General features: G+C 32.0%; 1 protein-coding gene across 1 annotated transcript in view; it reads right to left on the bottom strand.

The window, feature by feature from the left end:
- LOC131955016 (uncharacterized) overlaps window positions 1-19,138 on the bottom strand; it is a 21,680-nt gene extending 2,542 nt beyond the window's left edge. Inside the window, exons 1-18 of the mRNA XM_059318895.1 lie at window positions 19,022-19,138; window positions 15,113-15,274; window positions 14,494-14,736; window positions 13,302-13,714; window positions 13,054-13,203; window positions 12,351-12,800; window positions 11,720-11,863; window positions 10,690-11,530; window positions 9,899-10,351; window positions 8,478-8,551; window positions 8,046-8,279; window positions 7,434-7,646; window positions 7,090-7,162; window positions 6,601-6,630; window positions 5,983-6,158; window positions 2,466-3,027; window positions 1,897-2,057; window positions 1,282-1,444 (exon numbers count right to left, since the gene is read on the bottom strand). Coding sequence (XP_059174878.1) covers window positions 1,282-1,444; window positions 1,897-2,057; window positions 2,466-3,027; window positions 5,983-6,158; window positions 6,601-6,630; window positions 7,090-7,162; window positions 7,434-7,646; window positions 8,046-8,279; window positions 8,478-8,551; window positions 9,899-10,351; window positions 10,690-11,530; window positions 11,720-11,863; window positions 12,351-12,800; window positions 13,054-13,203; window positions 13,302-13,714; window positions 14,494-14,736; window positions 15,113-15,272 — 4,540 coding nt within the window. The 5' untranslated portion in view covers window positions 15,273-15,274; window positions 19,022-19,138. The remainder of the gene's footprint in view (window positions 1-1,281; window positions 1,445-1,896; window positions 2,058-2,465; window positions 3,028-5,982; window positions 6,159-6,600; window positions 6,631-7,089; window positions 7,163-7,433; window positions 7,647-8,045; window positions 8,280-8,477; window positions 8,552-9,898; window positions 10,352-10,689; window positions 11,531-11,719; window positions 11,864-12,350; window positions 12,801-13,053; window positions 13,204-13,301; window positions 13,715-14,493; window positions 14,737-15,112; window positions 15,275-19,021) is intronic.
- Window positions 19,139-19,694: the final 556 nt, after the last annotated feature.

Genomic DNA, 19,694 nt, shown 5'->3' with positions numbered 1-19,694 from the left:
TACATACATATACATACATATACATACATATACATACATATACATACATATACATACATATACATACATATATATATATACATATATACATATATATATATACATATGTATATATACATATGTATATATGTATATGTGTATATGTATATGTGTATGTGTATATGTGTATGTGTATGTGTATGTGTGTATGTGTATGTGTATGTGTATATGTGTATGTGTGTATGTGTATATGTGTATGTGTATATGTGTATGTGTGTATGTGTATGTATATGTGTATATGTGTATATGTGTATATGTGTATGTGTGTATATGTATATGTGTATATGTATATGTGTATGTGTATATGTATATGTGTATATGTATATGTGTATATGTATATATGTGTATGTGTATATATGTGTATATGTATATGTGTATATGTATATATGTGTATATGTATATATGTATATATGTGTATATGTATATATGTGTATATGTATATGTGTATATGTATATGTGTATATGTATATGTGTATATGTATATGTGTATATGTGTATATGTATATGTCTATATGTATATATGTGTGTGTATATGTGTGTGTATATATGTGTGTGTATATATGTGTGTGTATATATGTGTGTGTATATATGTGTGTGTATATATGTGTGTATATATGTGTGTATATATGTGTGTATATATGTGTGTATATATGTATATGTATATGTGTATATGTGTATATGTATATGTCTATATGTATATATGTGTGTGTATATGTGTGTGTATATATGTGTGTGTATATATGTGTGTATATACGTGTGTATATATGTGTGTATATACGTGTGTATATATGTATATGTATATATACGTATGTATATATACGTATGTATATATACGTATGTATATATACGTATGTATATATACGTATGTATATATACGTATGTATATATACGTATGTATATATACGTATGTATATATACGTATGTATATATACGTATGTATATATACGTATGTATATATACGTATGTATATATACGTATGTATATATACGTATGTATATATACGTATGTATATATACGTATGTATATATACATATATATATACATATATATATATATATATATATATATATATATATATATATATATATATATATATATACATATATATATATATATATATATACATTTATATACATATATAGATAGATATATGTGCAATATAAAAATTGTTTAAGTAATAATTAATAAAATTGATGATGGGTTATGTTGGTTATGCACATTATAGAATGATTGAAAATATACCTTTTGGTATACAACTGAATGGAGGATGAAAGCCATGTTGAGAAATAAAATGTCTTGATCTCTCTGAAGCTCTGTGCCACAAATAATAAGCTTGACTATTATTCATTTGAATTTTTTTCATTTCAAAGCGCTTGAAAAGGTCTTTATTCTGAATACGCTCAATCTATATATAACAAAATAAAATTATATATATATATATATATATATATATATATATATATATATATATATATATATATATATATATATATATATATATATATATATATATATATATTGACTGAAGTATTTTCTTAACTAAAATAATTTGTACAACAACCATATTAGCTGAGAGATAATAGCAAGAATTAATAGGAGCCTTTTTGTTAGGTGTTATATTGACTGGGTTAATTTGTCACTAGTGTCATGACAATGTTATCAGGAACAGTTTATCATTGGCAGCTTTGATGTCACACATACCATTATATGCTTGAATATGAAACTTAAGTATCCAATTTTTCACTCATTGTGGTGTTAATACTTATTGTTAAAATTGTTAAAACAATGTTATATATCATTATTTTCTTTTTATATTAAGTGCTAGTTTTAAATAAGTCATCATAACACTTAACTTACTTTCCATATGCTTATTTTATAAGCACTTGTTGAAAAATCTTCTTGGAGCTTTGTTTCAATATTTTTATATTCATCTTGGTTGTTATCTATTCTTAACAACTTATGATTTTCATTATACATTGGTGTCCAAACTAATGGTGTTGGTAGTTTTTCTTTTATATCTGTGGAAAGATTATCTAAAGTATAATAAGCTTAATAAATATAATAACTTTAATGTACCTATGTATTTGCAACAAAGCATGGTCTTTCATTTAAGTGAAGGTTTAACTTAACAGCTTTAACTAAATGCACACAAAATCAGTTAACAAGCACACATTTTAGGCAAATATGTCTTTTTACATAAATTGCTAAGTATATGTTTGTGCATTTTAGTTGTTTAAGCTTGATATCAAAACTGGTACTACTAATAAATAATAATTACTTTTCTGTTTGCTACATCCCTTCCCCAATACAACAACAATACATGACCAAAAATCTTCTTCCTAGTTCACTTCTCATGTTCTAGAACAATCTCTTAACCATTCCACTTTCACAATAATTAATTAATTATCTTTGGAAAAGCTTCTTACTTTCAAATATTTCATTTCTAATTATTGCTTTTTTACAATAATTAACAGTTGTTGTCCAATCAGTGAAATTTATCTCCTTGAAAGGTGCAGTTTCTATTTCATTTAATCCAAATTTGCCTTGAATAAAAGCCTTTTCTATCATTTTGTTTAAATTTGGTTCAAAACTCTGAAAATAGTATGTGCTTGCATTTGTTTGGTACTTCCATTGAAAGGATAAAGTAGATGATGATGGTGCAACATCTGCAGAAAATGTACTTGTAAAAGAATGGCTTTTGGTTGTAAGTTCTGTATTTATTGAAACAGCTTCAGCACTTTGGATGGAAGTTTGATTTATGCTTAATTGCGAGAAATATTTTAAAGATGTGTCCAGTTCTAAATCATGAGTAATCTTCTTTTTAAATTCTTTAACAACAGTGTGATTTAACCCTTGAATTCTTATAGTTGAGCAGAATAAATTTCTGTCTTCTTTTACACTTTTGCAAGGATGAGGATTAGAGCTTTGAAAATAGTGTTTCTCCAATATTACAGACACTAACATTTCTATTGACTGTTTCATAATTACCTGAAAATAAAATTAGATGTATTAAGAACAAAATCAAACAACAATGAATACTTAACTCATTCACAAAATATGTGTTACTACAACAACGCCTATCTATGTATATAAGATTGTAAATTATGGCTGCTGTGGGTGTGACTGTCTTTTATGAACTAATACTTTCATCCAATTGCTATGAAACTTTGGGAAGTGGGAAAAATCCTCCTAGGAAGGTTTCTGCAAAAAATTAAATTTTGAAGAGGCAGCACCCCAGCAGCTATCTTAGCACCTGGGATCCATTGATTAGATGTCCTTCAGGGATCAGGGGTACTACTTGATTCAGTGATTCTACTTGATTCAGGGATTCTACTTGATTCAGGGATTCTACTTGATTCAGGGGTACTACTTGATTCAGGGATTCTACTTGATTCAGGGGTACTACTTGATTCAGGGATTCTACTTGATTCAGGGATTCTACTTGATTCAGGGATTCTACTTGATTCAGGGGTACTACTTGATTCAGGGATTCTACTTGATTCAGGGATTCTACTTGATTCAGGGATTCTACTTGATTCAGGGGTACTACTTGATTCAGGGGTACTACTTGATTCAGTGATTCTACTTGATTCAGGGATTCTACTTGATTCAGGGATTCTACTTGATTCAGGGATTCTACTTGATTCAGGGGTACTACTTGATTCAGGGATTCTACTTGATTCAGGGATTCTACTTGATTCAGGGATTCTACTTGATTCAGGGGTACTACTTGATTCAGGGGTACTACTTGATTCAGGGATTCTACTTGATTCAGGGATTCTACTTGATTCAGGGGTACTACTTGATTCAGGGGTTCTACTTGATTCAGGGATTCTACTTGATTCAGGGGTACTACTTGATTCAGGGATTCTACTTGATTCAGGGATTCTACTTGATTCAGGGGTACTACTTGATTCAGGGATTCTACTTGATTCAGGGGTACTACTTGATTCAGGGATTCTACTTGATTCAGGGATTCTACTTGATTCAGGGGTACTACTTGATTCAGGGATTCTACTTGATTCAGGGGTACCACTCTATTGAGGGATTCTACTTGATTCAGGGATTCTACTTGATTCAGGGATTCTACTTGATTCAGGGATTCTACTTGATTCAGGGGTACTACTTGATTCAGGGGTACCACTCTATTGAGGGATTCTACTTGATTCAGGGATTCTACTTGATTCAGGGATTCTACTTGATTCAGGGATTCTACTTGATTCAGGGGTACTACTTGATTCAGGGATTCTACTTGATTCAGGGGTACTACTTGATTCAGGGATTCTACTTGATTCAAGGATTCTACTTGATTCAGGGGTACTACTTGATTCAGGGATTCTACTTGATTCAGGGGTACTACTTGATTCAGGGATTCTACTTGATTCAGGGATTCTACTTGATTCAGGGGTACTACTTGATTCAGGGGTTCTACTTGATTCAGGGATTCTACTTGATTCAGGGATTCTACTTGATTCAGGGGTACTACTTGATTCAGGGGTACTACTTGATTCAGGGATTCTACTTGATTCAGGGGTACTACTTGATTCAGGGATTCTACTTGATTCAGGGATTCTACTTGATTCAGGGATTCTACTTGATTCAGGGGTACTACTTGATTCAGGGATTCTACTTGATTCAGGGATTCTACTTGATTCAGGGGTACTACTTGATTCAGGGATTCTACTTGATTCAGGGGTACTACTTGATTCAGGGGTACTACTTGATTCAGGGATTCTACTTGATTCAGGGATTCTACTTGATTCAGGGGTACTACTTAATTCAACGACGTCACAGAAACAGGTGAACTCTACTTCACTTGCCCCATGAATTGTGAGTTTCAAAAAAGGAACATTACTTATTATTATTTATTACTTGATTCAATTTTCAAACTGTACCTGGTGCATCAACCAGCACTCCTTGTGGTCAGGTGATGTAGAGTACCCTCTGCTCCTCATGAGCGCTATGGTGCTTACCATTCATTTTAAAAAGCCACCTTTACTAAAATGCATGGCTAAATCTAATTAGGATTGTGATCCAGTGCCCCTGTGATGGTTTACAGTTGGGCGTCCTGCACAGGTGATCAGGCGTGCTATTTGACTAAACTGTCAAACTGCAACAGGTGTGGCCCTGCAATGTGTGATCTGAAGCACCCCAAACTTCCCTGTGAGCACTATAATGCTTACATTTCTTTTAAATTTTTAATAGCACCTTACACTAGGGACATGGTAGGCCACTACATTTGATAACTAAGCCAAACAAGGTATTGCACCCTATAGTAGTGTGACTAGTTTTTCTAGCGAGAGCCCCGCAACAGTTTTAATACTTGGGGGTCACTTAGGTGTTTTCTGCCTCACTATTATGGAGGGTGACTAATACACACTCAAGGCTTTCATACATCTGGGCAGTAGTGTGGACTAATGCGCCACAACAACTAAGGTTTAAGAAATAGTGTTTGCATTTCAAGGTCACACGTCTAATATACAAGACTTGAAACACATTCATGATACCCTTATAAAATGTTTAGTCACATGGTGAGACGGTCTAGATCACAGCATAATGCAAGAGGTATGCTCGTTTTCAAAATAGTAGGTACCAATAGTTGAAAGTAGAAATGAAATAAAGAAGCAAAAATGAAATGAACAGAAATAATTTGTTTAGCACAAGCAAAAAATTATTATTCTTTGATACCTTTAAAAATTTAGCATGCACTGAAGTATCCAAATTTTTCAAGTGCATAGTTTTTACATATCATTCTTTATATGTTTGTATTTCCAGTTTCTGATTATAATTTTTAGGGCTGCTTTAGTACTTTGTGATTTAAAATTGTATTATAATCCTAAAAACTAACAACAAACTAATAAGATTTATGCAAAGATATCTAAAACATTAAGATTAGGCAATAAATACTTTGTATCTTTGGAAAGAGATATGTGCTGGCAATACCTCAAATTTTAAAGTTTGTTGTTGATTAAGTTGTAGTATATCTGTATTCTTGTTCAGCAAGTGATTGAGCTCCTTTTCCAAATTTTTAGCAGCTTGATAACAGTTTTCTTGTGATAAACTCGAAATAGTAACTGAAGAATCATTGGCTCTGGTTTTCCAGATATATGCTTCATTTTCTATGTAAAATTACAAAAGAATAATGGTCAACAAGACACATAAGAAAATGTTTTTAAAAAAACAACTTTAAGTAGGTCTAAACTATTGAAGGAAGGGGAAGAGGTTAGTTAAATACAAATTTGTGTTCACTGTTTACAGTTATAGAGAATTTATTTATATAAAGTGAGAAAATAGAAGCAATCTTTACAGACTATAGATTTGCAGTCTTCCTACAATTAACCACTCTTGGACAAGACAATGATAATCTTAAAATATAAAATAAGCTGCTTTGCTTTGTTACTGGAGCACCTGAAAGTTACAATTAACATGCATTCTTTATCTAGTCCCAATGATCAAAAACTTAGTTCTGAGATGGAAATAGATTTAGTAAGCTCTAGAAAGTAGTAGAATTGTGTAAATTAGCCTAATTGGCAGACCAGGTAATATTTTTAAAACTAGTACCTTTATTTTCTGAGGTCCAAACAAAAGTATCTGTAAAATGAAAGGATAAAATGAAAACATTTCAATCTTCTTCTTCTTCTTCGTTCTTAATTTTAGTGTTCAAAGGGATCCCCTCCAACACAATTAAGGAAACATGTCAACTGGTTATGCGCCATTGAGGCCATTGACTTTGATCTCAGCCTGCTTTTCTTGGGGACGGTAATAAGTTGTGTTTTATTTGCAAACAATAAATTACATTTTTATATAATAGTCTTGTATTATTTGAAGTGCAGCAGTTGTTTGATTTTGGAGTTGTCTCTCCTAGAAAAGTGGCTGTTCCCAGCTAATGAGCCTCATCTGCCGAGAACATTTCAATGATATAAGGGCTAAAACATATACTTTATATGACAAATCCTTTAATGTTTAAATAAGTTCAACGTTATGAATGCAACTTGGATCATTTCTTGTTTAAAAAGATGCTTATAACAAAAACTAAAATTAAACACTTACTAATAAAGCGCTCAAATAAAGATTTAGGTACTGTTTTGGGGGGATAACGTCTCTTCAATTCACTTTCAAAACACTACGACAAAAAAGAAGTTTATTAATTATCATATATGTAATTAAAATTTTATATAGCTACTTGTCACCTATTAAAATTTAAAATGACAAAAAGGCCAATACATGAGGTTTTAAATACTTTAATAAATTTTTAAAAATAAATTTGGATAGTCTTAGCTTAATGACATTTTAATGCAGTATTGTTTAAAGATGAATAATTAATTTTATACATATATATTTAAATATAATAACTATATTTTATTGAGAAATCATAGCTACAGCAAATAACTAACTTCTCTATAATCAGAATTTTGGACAATTAATGCAATCCTCCTTTGTTTGTGTAGTTTTTTTGTCTCAAGTAAGGTATCAATTTCCTTAAATACTGCTTGTGAATAATATTTTTTTGGAAATTTTGATGCACCATGCATGCCAGGTAGAACAATGTGAACAGCATCAAATTCATTGGAAGCTAAAATGCAATTTGTGAGTGAAGTTTGGATCATCTGAAATGGAGTATTATTAAGTTGACTGACAAAACACACATTTTAAAAAAATAAGTTAAATAAATATTTTAAAAAAGTATCATACATATCAAAATGTTAAAGTTAGTGTGAAGATCTTTTTACACCTGTTGGTTTCACTAAAAACAATCACAAATCGCTTCCATAAAAACTACATAGTATGTAATTTAATTTTAATGCTAAAATAACAATAATATAACAATGTCATTAACAAATTTGAATTTTGAAAATTATTATTCAGAATAATATTTCAATAGGAGATTTTCCCACATGTTGTCATAAGTAGATAGACAATTGAGTGTTATTGTGGAATGATAGACAGACACAGTGCAAAAAATTATTATTATACATCTTGAAAACAAATCAACTATGGAAGCTTACCTTATCACAGTCTAATCCCCAGGGAGAGGAACAAAAGACTGCCACATCTTTCTTGTAAGGAAAGCTATTCACACGATGCATTTCACCTATCAATAGCCCATCTGGAAATTCATCTGTTATTTTTTGTAAAGACTCTGATAGTATTTTTTTTATACTTTGATGCTCATCACAAGCTGGACATGTTTCAGCCTCAAGACTTTGATCGACAGGATAGCAAAACAAAGTCTTTTCATCCTGTTTAAAATGAATGTAGGAATACATTTGCCCTTCAATCCTTAGATTATTCTCTCCACATATCTCACATGAATACCTAACATTTCAATTTTAGATTGTAGTAAGTGTTTAAGTTTCATGTGTAGGCTTATCCATCAGATTACTTATTTATATCAAACATGTATTTTACCTAACTGAAACTCTTTTCTTTTTACTTACAGCATTTGCATGGTTGATGGTACGTACTTCTACCATGGCATCGTAATTATGATAATTGTCATACCTGCTTAACTCTATTTTAAAAGAAATAATACATTATTTAGGAAAAAATAATAACTACTGTAATGTACAAGATAATAATGTGATATAGATGTGCAATTAAAAAACTGATGTTCCAACCTCTCATTTTGACACACATTAGATCTAAATTAAGCTTTGGTGTGTTAAAGATATATCATGAGCAATCATTACTCTATCTGAAAAATTATATTAAGCTTTATCTTCATAATTTTAGTGTTTATAAGCTTTGATTATAGAAGCTTGTCATACATGTTGTATTTTCTGTTTCTTCTATAGGAATTAAAAAAATATAACAGTAAGTTGATATTTTAAGCTTAGAAAAAAATAAGTAACATATTTATTCTTTCCATTTGTTCTTTATTAACTAAATTGCCATTGTACTTGACTAAAAATGTTTGCTTTAAAACTCAAACAGTAACATACAATCAATTAAATCTAAATAAATATCAACTGCCCAATATTAGTATGTCCTGGCTCTTAGATTTGTAAAAAACATTTGATGTCAGCATTAGTTCCCCTGAATGCTCTTCTTCTTCTTCATTCTTAATTTTTAGTGTTGGAGGGGATCGAGCCTTATCTGCCAGAGACTTTTTCAAATTTATCAACCATTAGCTTTAGCCGACTCGACCACGCCTCCATCACAATTAAGGATACGTGTCAACTGGTTATGTGCCATTGAGGCCATTGACTACGATTTCAGCCTGCTTTTTTTTTTGGATTTGCTTCCATAGCCTTTGTCCAACCAAAAACAAAATACAAGGCAGCAGTTGTATGATTTTGGAGTTGTCTCTCCTAGAAGAGTGGCTGTCCCCAGCTAGCGAGCCTCATCTACCCGAGGGTTTGAACTCGAGAGTTTTTGGTTTAGCAGCCATGAGCTTTACCGACTCGACCACGTCGACCCCTCCCTGAATGATCAAATGATGGCTACCACATAATCTCCTCTTTCATTTTTGAACATACCATTCTATAATGATAAATATTATTTTAGATAATAAATAAATATTCTTGCATGGTTAATAAAGATTAACTATCCAGAAAGTTTTCCCCAACAAACACCACAGACTCAGAGTTTCTTCCTTCCCCCCCCCCCCCCCCCAACGAATTGGTAATGGAATTTGTATAGAAAACATATACTTTTATACTTTTACCAGTGTCCAACCCCCCCTCCCCAGAAAAAAAAGTCTGGAAGAAATACTGCACAGACTATGTAAAGAAAAAAAAACTGAAACAGAATGATTATTTGCAGACACATTGTATGCACCAAAAATGCATTATATATTTAAAAGTAATTTTTAAACAACTTAAAGAAGTTAATTTTTTAAACAAGAGTTTCAACTTACCTTGGGGACAAACATTATCCCAGCTTGCTTGATCTGGCTCTTCTATTTTTCCATTGTAAATGGTAATAAAATAATCAAAGGCTTTAAAAACAGCATTGCATTCTGGCTCTATTACATATACATCAACTGAATTCAAACTCCTCTCTTCAGATAGTTCACGTTGTGAGTATCTAGCAAGTTCAAATGAGTTCACAAGCTCTGATACCAGTACTTCAGCAATACAATCTAGTGGAAATGCAAACTCTGCATGATGTATTTTTTCGGTTGAAAATCCAATTTTACGACAGTTTGTTTGTTTTGCTTGTTCTAACACAAGCTTGACAGCATCTCTTAAGCTAAACCTTAGGTTAGCAAAGTGTTCTTTGTTTGTTTTTACATGACAAGACTTCCATTCTGGCAACATTATCTCCAGTTGAAGAGATGTTTCCCCCTGTTTGATGACTGATTTTTTATCTGAAAAGTTTAATGAAAAATCTCTATTCAAAGTTGAGGCCTTTTTTAAACTTATAAGATTTATATGGGAAGATGTAATATTTAATACATTTCTTCTAGCTAGTTGAATTTAGCAAAATTAGTTCAGATAAACTGAAGTCTTAAAGCCTTTTATGTTAAATACTAGACTTATCATCTCAAATAAGATTGAAAATAATAAAATGATTGATAATATTTTAATCACTGTCTGTAATATATATATATATATATATATATATATATATATATATATATATATATATATATATATATATATATATATATATATATATATATATATATATATTTATATGAATTACCTTGTTTTGATGGAGTAAATTCAACTGTCATATTGTGTTCCATGTCCCCTATCTTGCCTTGAGTGAGATGAATATTAAAACCTTCAAATCTAGCTGAATGAAGCAACAAAACTGTGTAATCTATTCTTACTGTCTCTTTTTCTACAGCTTCTAGTCTAGGAGAATTTTTAGACCTTATATTTGAAAATTCAACCATACATTTGAATTTTTTTGAAATATCATCTTTAATTGATGAACCTTCTGGAGATGCAATGAATGTCAGCAGACCAGGAAAAGACAAACATTTGTTCTGGATATTAATTCTTTCAATTAGAGATTTAATTTCTATGCAAGCCAAACTCACATTCTGTGTACTGCCTTCAATATGAATGGCACCATCAAAAAACCTCAAACTCGAACAGTTAAAAGTTTTTTTTATTTTACAAAATTCATCCATTAAAAATCTTCTGCTATATTCATATTTTTTTTCATCTATTTGTAAAGACTTTGTTTCAATTTTTAATTTAGCATTAGCAGACACTTTGTTTGAGTCTTTACTAATAGTTCTCTCCTTGCTAGAATCTTTTAGTGTATTAGAGCTATCATTTTTAAATTTGAGTTCATGTATACTTTCTTTAATTTTTTCAACAATAGAGGCAGTCAAGTCTTCATTCCCTGGTACTGTTAGAAGTTTGATTTTTGAGTCTTCCATAATTACATGTATAGGAGAATTAAGAGATTCTGCTTTGACTACTGATTCCACAAATGGAATCCATTGATCATAGCTTTTTGAGGGTTCGTCTAGAAAAAATGAGCAATCTAGTTTCACTAAAATTTTTAACAGGAACTCTCTGAAAATAATCTGAAAATAATGTAAAGTGAAATATATTTAATTGTTTTAATTGTCATTTTTAGAAACAGCAAAAGAGATATGATAAGCTTAAATAATAAGCTTACTTATGAGAAAAGAAATTAGTAATAATCCATAGCTTATGTATATTAAATTTAAACTGTTCTTTGCATTCATAAAGTGTATTATTTATTTGTTTACCTTTTCTCCTCTTTTAGTCTCAATAAATACAGCTGTTTTTTCTCCTATATTGAACTCAAAATGGCACTTATTCTTTTCAAATAGTGATTTTAGGCTCATTCTAACAGTTTCATCTTTAAGAAATTGTTTCTCTTCTTTGCTGACCTAAATGAAAATGAAATAAATAATAAATTGCAAAAAACAATTAGTTAATTAAAAAAAAACAATTAATTACTTAAGCAATTGCAGAAATAAAATAGATACATTTATTTCTTTATTTGTTTCAAGCAACATAAATTGAAATAATATAAAACACATGAGATGGACAAACAGAGAAACAAAGTGAGAACTGATGCTTGTAATTTTTTGTAACAGATATGATCAGCATAAAGTAGACTAAAGAGAAAAATGATACAATAAAAGCATGCAGAAAGATTAAAAGGGAAAGGAAAACATGCTGAACCCAGAATTACTTATTCTGGGGATAAAGGAAGACGAATTTAGGAGAATAAAATAAATTCCATAAGTTTTAAGAAAGATAGATGAAGCATAAAACAAATGTATAGCAAGAAAAATAAATATCATAAGTTGAGCAGCAACATTAATGAAACAGATTTATAACTAACATAAATAATATTCTGGTTTTCTTTACCTCAACACTACATGCAGTAATTATCAACTGAATTTCCTTAGTGCCTTCTCTAGTGCTCGTGATCTTCATTTGGTTTTCTTTTTCATTAAAATAAATCATCCCTTGAAAATGTTTATTCACAGCTTTATCAAAGTGTAGAACTTTAAACAGCCAAATTAGGTCACTTGAACAAATTGTTTTAATTTCCTTTTCAACATCCCTTTCTTCCAGATTCTCCAACCCTATTCCCTTTTTAATAACTTCTATTAAAAAGTTTAATTCAGATCTATATGGTGACAAATACATCAAGTAAACTGAGTTGTCATGTATATAAACTTGACTAAATCCGTAAGTCCTGTTGAATGACTTTTTAAATGCTTCCCATTCTTTACCATACTGGTAGTCTTTACTAGTTAGTTTAACAACTGGCTGTGTTTTTAAAAGAGATTTCATAAACTTGTTGAAAGGCATCTGTAAAAATGAAAGAAAAAATATGATATTTAAGTGTTTTGTAAAAATAAAACTCTTGCAAACTAATATGATTTTAAGTCAGCTTAATGTTTCACATTAAAAATTTGCTAAGAATTTAGATTGCTCATTAATTAAAACTTAACTTTTCTATAAAAAAAAATAATGAAATTAATATAAAGTATTTTAAATTATTTTTTAAAAACCTATAAATTTGATATTTTAAAGAAGAGTAGCAAAAGTGTTTTTTTTTTACTTCTTTTTCTATTTTATTTTTAATAGTGATGACAAGATTTTCTTCATCAGCAAAAGCTATGCAAAGTCCAGAATTTTGGAAATGTTGTTTTAACTGTGCTTCAACACGTTTTCTGCAGAAAAATGCCAGTGCACGTGGAGAGAGCTGATTCTGGAACAAATAGTTGTTTCTCATTATAAAATAATCATTTTAATTGAAACGCTATTTATCATCATATGCATTTTTTATTTAATAAGATGTATACATACCTCTGGATTCTCTAAAGAAGCCATTAATTTATAAAGCTGTTTAACTTTATCTCTTTGTCCTCTGAAAGTAAACAACCAGCTATCACTGCTCGCCGTAATTTCTATTTCCACTTTCAGATCTCTTACAGCTGATTCAAACTCTAAGTTAAGCAACAAAAATGCTACTAATTTATTTTTCAAGTCAAATCTTTTAGTATAATTTTTTTCTTTTGAATCTTGTTTTGTTACATTTGTTGTAGATGAATCTGATGCAAGTTCTGACTGAATTGTTTTTAGAGATACAAGTTGCAAGCCTTTTTGTAATCTTTTATACTGTTCATCTGCTGGTTCCTTAAAGCAATCAAAAAATGGCCAAACATCAATCTTTTTCTTTTCAGCTATCCACTCACTTTGACAAGCTAAAAAAACTGAGTCTGAAAAAGATGAAATTATGAATGCATAACAGTTATTTTATTTTTTAAACTGGAATTAAAATTTAAAGGCATTTTCAAGTTAACTATGGATATAATGAATAAGAGATAAAGAGCTTTTAGATATTACCGTAAGATAATATGGTCAAAATAATACTTAAATTCAGGCTAAATATATGAAAAAATATGTCATTGAAAAATTGGAAACAGGCTATGGCTTGGGTCTCATTTTCTGTCTGATGAATATAGGACAAAAATAACCAACATCACATTAAAAGCAAGCTATTAGACCATTTAAAGGGAAAGATGCACCACATGAATTATTCCATGCGTGGATGGTCCATAAGGTGCATTACTGTTAGAGGAGGTGGACAGCTAGAATGAAATTTATCTCAGATTCAGTTATGGCTATTGGTAAAAGTACACTTGTATTGCTTTATGCTTACAATTGTAAACTTTTGAATAACATAAAACAAAAACATTTTCATTCTTGTCATAAATTTTTGTTCAATGGAAAGTTTATTTTTTAAAGTCTCACCAGAACGTCTGCAAAAGTTTTCACCTTTAGGTATAAAAGCAGATGATGAAAGATTTTACTATTTCAAAATACAAAAATACTAATTTTTAAAGAAGACATATTTTCTTAAAGTTTTTTTTAAACTAGTTTTTCCTTTTTCAACCATAGAGAATATCCCATGCCAATTTTATTGCTTAATTATTTATGTATAAAAGAAGAAACATATTTGTAATGGACTTTAAATGAGTCATTAACAGTAGCTTACCCCATCCATTTTCAAAAATGATTTCGAACACGCCACCTGTCATATCTACAACTTGTTTCACTTGACCACAGTTGTATTTCTTTGAACTAAACAGCATTCTTAGCTTATCTACTGCAGCAGATGTAAATGCACCATATGTATGAACAAATACACTATTAGTGGGGTTAGCCTTCTCAAGAAAAATTTGATTGTCTTCCAAAGTGAACTGTCTTCTCTCCATTTTAGATTGAATTCTTTCATAATCTATAGGAAAATTTGAAAAAAAAGTAGTGTAAGTTAAAGTAGATCTACCTTTTTCCTCTTTCTTCTTGGTTCTTTATTGTAATATTGGAGAGGGTTTACTTTAACACAATTAAGTCTTACGTGTCGACATGGTGTGAGCAGTATGGCTCATTGACTCAGACCAACCTGCTTTTCTTATTACATTTTTAACAACTGTTTTTTTTTTATAGTTTTTATTGCAATTTATCTGGCTCCTATTTATCTATTGCACTAAGTTATAGTCCACAACACAAATAAAAAAGTTATATTTCTGTTCTTTTTTAGCCTATATTTCTAATAAATTACACTGATCAATTGTGATTTTGTAGCTTATAAAAAGTGAAGGTATTAAACATACCTATGACATTTTCAAATAATGCTACAGCTCTTGCTTCTTGTCTGGGATCCATCCACAAATCTTTTAATTGTTCATGGCTAAAACATTTCTCTATAAAGCCATGTAGTTGAATTGACTCAGTATTCTCAGGAAGTCCAGTGAAAAGCAATAATTTGTCCATTTCTTACAGTAAAAGAAATTATTGTTAATAAAATGCAGATTATTTTTAAGGTTGCTAGCAGGGCGCTATTGGATAAAGTCATGTCTCTTTTTTGTATTGTTATCATTGCTTATGTTTGAGCCAAGTATAGAGCTGGGCTATTTTTAGTTTCCATACTTATATATAATATAAGTAGGCTACCAAAAGCAGTAGGCTTACTTTTATTATGGTTGGCAGTGCCATATTCAAGTGTTTTTTTTTATATACTACTAATGTGGCCCATGTGGGACAGAGTGGTCTAGCGGTAGAGAGCTGGACTGCTAACCCGTAAGTCTTGAGTTCGAATCCAGGTTCAAGACAGTAGATCATCCCTGAGTCCACCCAACTCACGTTAGGGAAAGTAAAGGCGGCTGGGCATAATGCTGACCACACTATCTCTACATATACCGAGGTCACAGAAACAAGTGAACCCTACTTCACTTGCCCTATAGACCGTCAGGTTTGATAGGGAACTTTACTTTTACTAATGTGGCCCAATCCTGTCTTTTAATTGAGCCTTGGCCCTTAATTAAACATTGATAACAAATTTTTAAATACATCTTAACATAGTAGGCTTAGAACCAAAAGTCATAGGCGCAGGACTTCTTCTTCTTCGTTCTTAATTTTTAGTGTTGGGATGGATCGAGCCTTATCTGCCAGAGGGTTTGAACTCGAGACTTTTTTCGAATTTATCAACCATGAGCTTTTTGCCAACTTGACCATGCTTCCATCACAATTAAGGATTACGTGTCAACTGGTTTTGCACCATTGAGGCCATTGACTCTGATTTCAGCCTGCTTTTCTTTTTGGATTTGCTTCCATAGCCTTTGTCCAACCAAGAACAAACAACAAGGCAGAAGTTGTTTGATTTTGGAGTTGTCTCTCCTAGAAGAGTGGCTGTCCCCAGCTAATGAGCCTCATCTACCCGAGGGTTCGAACTCGAGACTTTTCAGTTTAGCAAAGGCGCAGGACAACATAAGATTTAAAAATATAAAAATTTATAATTTGTAATTACATGATAATTTTTTAAATAGAAAAATTTAATGAAAGGACATCTTCTAAATCCAAAATAATATAAAATCGTAGCATAGTGTAAACTAAACATAATATGCAAAAATATTATTAGTGTAGCGTAAATAAAATACTTTATTTTTGTCTATGTTTGTCTTTAAATCCCATAAGCTAAAAAGTAATAATAAAACACAATATTACATATCTAAAATTGTCACCACATTTTTTTTTCCAGTGATTATTCATATCATGTCAAAGCAGCTTTGAAATAAGAAAGGATATATCAAAACGGGATGATGGGAAGATAGTTAGGATTCACTTAGGAGAGACCAAGAAGATTATTGCAACCGTTTATCAATGTGTGTGTGTGTTTGTTTGTTTGTCTGTCTTTTATGTATTACTACACCTCTCATCACATTGTGAAACTTTGGAAAATTGTTGAGAATATTTCTGGGGAGGTTTCTGCGGAATTTTTTTTTTCAAATTCGCATGGGTGGCGCTCGGCAGGGCGCGATTTGTTTTTTCTCTATATATGGTATAAATAAATAAAAGTCGATTGTGGTTTCACACCGTTCATCCGATCGCCATCAAACTTTGGGGAGCTAAATAGAATACTGCAAGGAAGGGTTCTGCAAAAAAATCTTTTTTATTTTTGCAAGGGTGGCGCCCCGGGAGGATTGTGGTTTTTCTCTATATACAAAATATAAAAAATAAAAGTCAAATGCGGTCTGACACCGTTTATTCGATCGCTATGAAACTTTGGGGAGTTGATAAGAACACTCCAGGGGAGGTTTCTGTAAAACAATCTTTTTTAATGTCACAAGGTGGCGCCCCGGGAGGGTGCGATTCTTCTCTATATACGGTATATTAAAAAAAATGAAAGTCAGATACAGTTCGACAACTTTCATCCAAGTGCTATAAAACTTTAAGGAGTTGATGAGAATACTCCCTGGAAGGTTTCTGTTAACAAAATAATTATAGCGAGCTGACCCACAGCGTATCATACACCGCTATTTAGTTGTTTTATTTTCTACTTTTCAGTACGTCATAGTTAGTGAATTTGACACTACCCTCCCTTCCATTTAACCACCCTCCCCCCACCCTTATGAAAGCAGCCGTCTGTAATAAAAAGATCAAGCAGAACTTCTTACCATCCCTTATTTCAAATCGTTTAAAAGCTAAATTACCTGCCCCTAATAGCTCTTACTGATTCGACCATCTCTATGATTGTAAACATTCGGGGTGAACCTTAACTCACCAGAATGGTGGGGGTGGTAGCTTTATGCCTAGAGAGCAGGGGAGTAACGGCGTGCGTTTACATGGTGAAGTCTCGCATGGTCCCCATGAAGAGAATTTTATATAGATTTGATATGAGCGGCACCCGGGAGGGTGCAATTTTTGTCAATACACAATTTGGCACCAAGAGTTCCAGAGCGGCTAAGTTAGCACTTGGCATCCGTTAATCGTGCGTCCTGCATAGTGTTGTGAGGGATACTACTATATTCAGTGTTAAAACTTCAACAGGCGCAACTGCCAGCGCCCCGTAGATTGCACTACCCGAAGCGCCCCGGTTTTTTCCTGTGAGCACTATGGTGCCTCTGCAGTAGTGTAATTGGGGGCTCCCAAGAGCGCCCCCTCTATGTCCCTGACACATGGGCGGTCACCGAAGTGTGTTCTACCTCATTATTTCGGTGAGTGATTAACATACACTCAAGATTTCCATGCGGAAGTGTAGGTAAACCAGTGTCCCAATTTTACGATCCAAGCTCAGGAATTGTTTACATTTTAAAAACTCAGGTTTAGAAAACAAGGTCATGCGTCTAAGAACATAGAATTGGTAACGCATTCATAAAACCATACTTATATATTTTGTCAGATTTTCTTCTATCCCCGCTGCAACTCGAAGGGACGGGTACACTAGTTTATGATATAAGAATTGGGTTTCATTATTAATCATTATAATATAATTGATTATATTTAGACTGACAGGCCTAGGGGGTCATCCATAAATGACGTCACACTTTTTTTGACGATTTTTACCTCCCCCCTCCCCTCTGTCACACGTCGTCACAAAATGCCAGACCCCCACCCCTAAAATGACGTCACACCTCTACCTACAACCCCCCTCAAAATTGCAGTTGAATTTTTTTAAAACATCGATATTTTTCCAAAATCTTGTCTAAACTATTACAATTTATTAAAACCGTTATCTAAAACGCGAAATAACGTCTAAAATTAGTTTTCTAACATTGCTTTTTTATAATGCAAAAATGTGTCGTCGCAACATCTGAACCCCCCCACCCCTCATCACACATCGTCACAAAATTACGGACCCCCCCTCCCCCCTACGAGTGTGAAGTCATTTATGGATGACCCCTAGGCCTATCTATTAGTAATATTAGTATCTATTATATATATCAATTACTATATAGTAGCATAGGCCTATAATATAATAAATATATGTGCCACGTACTGTAGCTAAATGAATATGAATATTATACTGATTCAACTTAGCAACTTCTTAGACTAGTGTTTTGTAAGATTAGGTCGGGACTGATTAGATTAGGTTGTTTTTTTTTTAAACAACAAACGTCAAAATTCAAAATGTTAAGTTAAAAATAATTTTAAAATAAGTTTAGCCTTCTTAGCCTTAGCCTACATAAAAAAACATAAACATCTGTAGATCTACATCTACAAGATACTTAATACTATGGGCCTACTAGTTAATATCCTCCGAGTTATGGGATTTACAAATAGATTCTAGATCTAGACTACAGCTACAACAGTGGTCTAGTCTACACTAAGAAAGATGTTACGCCATCTTAGAAATAAATGTTTTCCATATTCCTAACCTACAAGAACCACAGACTACTGGGTATTTCCGATTTCCAAGAAAATCTATTAATATCAAGGAAATTGTGGATGCGCAATGGTTGTATTCACTTACAGTTTCATTTCATTTTGTGACACTGCAGTAAGCCTAAATCAATAATATAGAAATTCAATTTTTTTTTGCTTGAGTCGTATATTATTTTGATCTATTTCTAATTTTATTTAGCCCCCTACCACCAAAACTCTCCACGACATTAAAAAAAAAACCCAACCAATCAGTGTTTCTTCCTGCTAGACTCTTTTTTTTTCTCCGGGGGAGTGGGGCACTTGTTATTTCCGGGGGGGGGGGGGGGGGGTCAACATTTTCCGGGGGGCGGACACTGGTAAAAGTATTTGTTTTCTAAAAAAATTCCATTTCGTTCGGGGGGGGGGGGGGCGGTAGACTTTCTTCGGCTCTGCCCCCTCCTTCCCCCAAAGAGATGCCTGGAAGAAACTGGAACCAATTAATATTAGGGGTCATCCATAAATGACGTCACGCTTTTTTGACGATTTTTACCTCCC

The sequence above is a fragment of the Physella acuta genome, unplaced genomic scaffold (assembly GCF_028476545.2).
Source record: "Physella acuta isolate Inbredline_101_S28 unplaced genomic scaffold, ASM2847654v3 ptg001047l, whole genome shotgun sequence".
In the NCBI taxonomy this organism is placed as follows: domain Eukaryota; kingdom Metazoa; phylum Mollusca; class Gastropoda; family Physidae; genus Physella; species Physella acuta.
This window is presented reverse-complemented; position numbering and strand designations above follow the sequence as displayed.